At 24.9% G+C, this 5,768-nt stretch overlaps 1 protein-coding gene across 1 annotated transcript; it reads right to left on the minus strand.

The window, feature by feature from the left end:
• Positions 1-3,480: 3,480 nt before the first annotated feature.
• Positions 3,481-4,173, minus strand: LOC119671750. Its single transcript, XM_038082515.1, has 2 exons — positions 4,062-4,173; positions 3,481-3,987 (listed from the first exon to the last, which is right to left on the minus strand). Exons 1-2 carry the CDS (start codon positions 4,113-4,115, stop codon positions 3,541-3,543), a joined length of 501 nt encoding a protein of 166 aa, XP_037938443.1. The 5' UTR covers positions 4,116-4,173; the 3' UTR covers positions 3,481-3,540.
• Between the last annotated feature and the right edge of the window lie 1,595 nt (positions 4,174-5,768).

A 5,768-nucleotide genomic window follows, 5' to 3' on the forward strand; every position in this document is an offset into this window, starting at 1 on the left:
AAAAAAATTATTGTTTTTATAAATAAATAAAATATTTAATAAATAAAATTAATACAATTTTTAATAATTAAAATTAAAAAAAAATTTTAATGAATAAGATTAATAAAATTTTTAATAATTAAAAGTAATAAAATTTTTAATAAATACAATAATTAAAAAAAAAAGAAAACAAAAAAATTAATAAAAAAAATATCATAAGATAAAAAAAACTAATAAAATTTTTAATAAATAAAATTAATCATTTTTTTTGTAATCAATAAAATAGTAATAAAAATATAAAATAAAACAAACTATCAGTAAATAAAGAAAAATTAAATCACTAAAATAAAATGAAATAAAATAAAATAAAATAAAATAAAATAAAATAAAATAAAATAAAATAAAATAAAATGAAATAAAATAAAATGAAAAGCCTTTAGACTTTTAAGCTTAATTTTTTTCAAATAAATTATGAGACCCAAAATTTTTCTAAGCCCAAAATGTTATCATCTCTTTGAAATGAACAATCAGATTAAAAAAGAAATAATTTTATTGAATAAATTGTAATTAATTTAACCACTTCATTAAATACTATTAAAATTAAAACTTAAATCTTATCAATTACAAACGTAATTTGGCTTTAAGTTTAATTTTATTAACCAAGATTTAATTAATGGAACCGCTTCGGTAAATCTCGGTAAAATGAAAACTAAAACCTTATATATTGTAATCATTATATGACAATGCAATTTTAAAAAATGTTGCTTGTGATATATTACAATCAAGAAATGAACAAATATACAACCACTAAAGCAAATCTCACTCAATAAAATTTAATCCTTATTAACTAATAACGTTATAAAGAGGTTTTCGAACAGAAGTGAAACAACAACAAAAATTTATTTTTTTAAATTATTTTAATTAATTGAATTTTTGGCTGACCATACAGCTGTTTCGAGTATTTCGAATATTGCCTAATAACGTTATTTAACTTAAAACTATTAAATGCAATTAGTATTATTTTCGTTTGTAGCTCAAAACTTTTTAAAAACCACTAAAGTAAACCTTATACTTTAAAATTAATCTTCATTAATTCATATCGTTAATTAACTTAAAACTGTTAATGCTTAATTATATTCGTTTTCAACTTAACACTTTTTACATTTGATATTTATCTTTTAAAATATATTATTAAAGATAAAAAATTAAAAATTTTATATTATATTAAAATATTAATTAAATAAACTTTAGTAAATCCCATTAAAATTAAAATGTAATCCTTACCATAATATTAATATGACTTAAAACCATTACTTGTCATTTTAAGATTAATACACTCTATAAACCAGATTTATTTTTAATATGGAAAATATGCAATATATTATTTATACTAAAAATACATTAATTGTCTTGAATAAAACTTAAATGAGTCTTATTTCACTTAAATGAAACCCAATCAAATTTTTAATCCAATCACGTTTATTGAACTACTTAAATACTACAAGCAAAGAAATTATTTTTCAATTTCTTTACTGATAAGATTTTTTATGTGATAACTAAACAAAAAAAAATTCATCAAATTAATGTATATATAAATAAATTATTATATCAAATGAATTTTCCAATTGAACGAAGAAACAACAGTAAATAATGTTCATCAAAATAGTGCTCAAGTGTTAATTGACAGTTTATAAGCATATCACAAGTATATGTTATGTGACGTCTAAGATTAAACATAAAAAACAATTATTTGATAGTTAAATTGTTTTGTATAAATGTTTAAATAAAATATCTTAAAAGAAATACGAGTTTTCTTAATAAAATAACATTTGATGGACTTTAAACTGTCTATTATATAAAGTCTCTTACTACTTAACTTTACTACTTGGATAATACTACTCTACATTTTGTATTACTTTACATCCCCCTAACAGAAAATGAAAGTATACGTATGAAGTATATATCAGTAGTTTACTTAAAAATATTATTTTACTTACATATTATTTTATACATCTGTGGATTTGTTTGTATCTACTTAAAGTTCTATTAAGTCTTAAACTGTCTACTTAAGGCTTAAACTGCTTAAACAGTGGAATAAGTTTCAATAAAATCTTCAAATTGTGAATACAAACATAGTGTCTTTATGGTTTTCTTTGTCAAATCTCCACCTAGTATCACTAAGGACCGTAGCGTCTATGCGTAACACCCAGTGCCAGTCAGACACTAACCTAAACGATCGTTGATGTTAATTTGATCGACCTACTTATATGTAGAAAATTTAAACAAATAAACCAAGTCTTCGATTTCAAATTATTGTAGTAACTTTAATAATAAATAAAATTTGTATAAAATTTGTTTATTAAACACATAATAATGTTAAAACCCCTTTAAAAACAATTGAATTCAAATAGAAATAAAAAGACAACAACAAAAGTTTTAGTTAGTTCATTGAAGCTTGGCTGACCATACAACACTATTTCGAGTTTTGCTTAGTACTTATCATCAGTGATCTTAAGAAATATTCGATTTTTTTTAAATGGATTAAAAAACATATCACATTAGTTCCACATACTCCATAAAATTTATGGCACATGGGTACATGTGCTGTGATAAAAAAAATTTAGTTGTATTAATATCAATATGTTGTCATTGCTCATATACTTATTATATACTTTTGTTGTTTTATCTTTACTATACATTTTTAATTCTATTTTAGTTTTTCGAATAAGGCCCCTTTTTGGTATGCATAAAAATAATGCTCCATTTTACTTACTAACGTATATCAATATAATAAACTTATGAATTTGTTCTATACGATCTATTAAAAAAGATCTTAAATACAATGTTATCTTACTAAGGTACCAAGTTTTTGTTTGAATTGCTTTTCTTTATATCCACTATGACATTGAGTTGTATTGAGTATTATTTATTGGTTAACGTCTATTTCTTTCTGGGGTTTCTCATTGCCTACTGTAATATTAAGTTGTACTGAGTATTATATAGGCTTTATCCGCATAGCCTAAACAAAAGAAGGTGTCCAGGTTCTTCTATTGCATTGATATATCTTTCTGTACTTAACTTAAAGAGTTGTTGTGGACTATGGAATTTCATGAATTCTTTTAAATTGTGTGTTCGGTGCTCATAGATGTTATTCTATTTATGATATACTTAACCAGTTTGGACATCTGTTTCTCAATAGAACAGAAAATTGACAACACTCATTTACATTGCCATAGAAAGTTTTTTAGATATTTTTATAAAATAAATGCCCTCTATTTTTATAAAATAAAACCCCACTGTTTTAATAAAATAGAAACCCTCTATTTTTATAAAATAGAAACTCTCTATTTTTATAAAATAGATGCCATATATTTTTAATAAATAATAGTAAATATCTAAACATATTAATATAAAAAAAAGAATTCATAGACCCCGCCAATGCCTGAGAAATACTTTTGACAAAATTTTTTTTACAATTTCATTGAATGCAATAAAGACATCTACAAATTTGGACTGATTCTTATTTAATAGTTTTATTTGCTGTTCATATTTAAACAAAATTTAATTGGCACAAATTCCGACATTAGCTGAAAATTGTGTAAAATAATCTGAGACATGATTCACAGCAGTTCCACCGCATAAAGTAGTGACATGTGGCAATTCTTCCAATTCCTTAAATAGAGTTGCTGCAGTATCAGCTTGCTTCTTCAATACTGCCACATCCTTGGAGAAAAGGAGAACACAAATAGTTGATGGATTCTTAATGTCACTACAGGTTGATTCATGTAAACGAATAATTTTTTGGCAGGTCTCAATTATAGCAACACAAGCATCGATAATAGCAAACCACTCCTCAGAAACATTGGTACCACAACCGACGATTTCATCTAAGAAATTCTGTGCTACATTTTGTACTTCAAGAGTGTTCTGGACAACGCAATTTGCCGTTTTATAATGGTGAACTGCTGCGTCGATCAAGGGTGAATGAAATGATGGCAATAATCCAGCCTATATATTATAATATATGTGAATATTTAAAATTTATATATGATTTATATGCTTATTTAGTTAAAAGTACTTACATTTACAGTCAACAGAGACAGACTGGCAACAAAGGCGATTAAGAAAATTTTCATTTTGTCTACTTAGGTGCAAATACACTTTCAGAATATTTAAGAGTAAACCTATAAACTGAGCTTTTATACCCAAAATTACAGATATGTCTATAAATACATACCATTTTGATTTTAATCAATTACTTGTCAAGTACTATTTTAACTTGATTTAAAAAAATTACATTTAGATTTTGACATATTTTTCTTCAGATAACCTCCAAATCAAAATCAAAATAGGTTTATAATATATATTTAATTAATACGCAAAATATAATCTGGATTTGTTTTTGCACTCTATCTGTATTTAAAAGAGGGATATTTATTCAATAAACTATATAAATAGATTATGTATACACGTTATATAGCCTTACACAAATATATATTAAAAATTGTTGAAAGTGGTTATTTAATCTAAATACTCACTGGATTGATGTTGAATATTAACGACTTGAGAATTGGAGATAAGTTCTGCTTTTATCATATCAACATTCCAGACCATGTCAATGTTCTTTTTTGCCAATAAATCCCAAATCTATTAAGAGAGTATAATATATTTTTATTTACTCAATTTCTTATAACTAATTACAAAAAAGTTTGCTTTGGCTGTACTGTAGTTTTAATACTCTTCATCCATTTATACCCTTTAAAATGAAGCATATGTTAAGTTTACTTCTGACATAATAAAGGTGTCCAAAACTATATAAATCATACATATATATCCCAGATTATATGTATTTCAGCTATTATTTAAGCTTCTTTGTGACCTTTGCCTTTGTCCAAATTTATGGTAATACATATGATATATATTATGACATCCCTGAAGAAACTCTTCAAACGTAACAGTGCTATCCAAAAGTCTTTTGTTTGGTTTAAGCTTCTAAAATTTCTTAAAATCTGCAACTGTCAGATTCCTTAAATTTTCTCTCAGGGATTGGCGGGCTCTATGAATTCCATATTATTCAATTCACTTCCTTTGAAAAATACTATATTAAAGTTGCAGAAAGAGAAATTGCCTTTGTGCGAAAAATCTTTAAAATGAAAGACAGTATTAATATTCACAATTTTCAAATTCAGGAGATATTGCTTCACCCTCTATATAGGTTATGGTGTTGAGAATATATGGTATATTATTTAATATATATATCTTTAACTATATCAATTTAACTATACTGAATTATTTATGTATTTTCAAGCACTTAATTTTTAGTGATAATACCATGCGGTATAGCATATATATGGTATCACAATTTTATGTATCCGAAGATAATTTGGAACTTTTTTCCCTGATTTTACCGTAAAAACGTTAACAAGTCGTTGTGTCAATTCACCACTAAAGTTTTTCCAAGATAAAGGAGTAGACAATGCGTTTTAGTATAATTTGAATTGAAATTATAAGCACAATTACCCTAAAGGGCGACCTAAAAATCTGTTAGTTCGAAATAACTAAATGGGTGAAGAAGTAATTACATTCCCTTATTATTGCAGACGCCGTCCGCTTTTTGCATTTTGAAGATGCTGCATATGAAGAATCAGGCTTCCAACTTCTTTTCTAATCAATCTAAAGTCCCTATGTGCTGTAGGCCTTTTAAACTAGACATTCGAATTGGCATTAGCATCTTCTATTTTTCGCTTTCAATAGAGCAAAACACTATTATCATTGTAGAATTTCTGTAC

This window comes from Teleopsis dalmanni, chromosome 1 (genome assembly GCF_002237135.1).
Source record: "Teleopsis dalmanni isolate 2A chromosome 1, ASM223713v2, whole genome shotgun sequence".
Classification (NCBI taxonomy): domain Eukaryota; kingdom Metazoa; phylum Arthropoda; class Insecta; order Diptera; family Diopsidae; genus Teleopsis; species Teleopsis dalmanni.

Bases quoted from the DNA above. Each gene is read 5' to 3' on its own strand.
- LOC119671750 (XM_038082515.1), bottom strand. From the start codon at position 4,115: ATGAAAATTTTCTTAATCGCCTTTGTTGCCAGTCTGTCTCTGTTGACT. The intron at 3,988-4,061 runs GTAAGTACTTTT...TATAATATATAG, and splicing joins TGTCTCTGTTGACTGTAAAT to GCTGGATTATTGCCATCATT.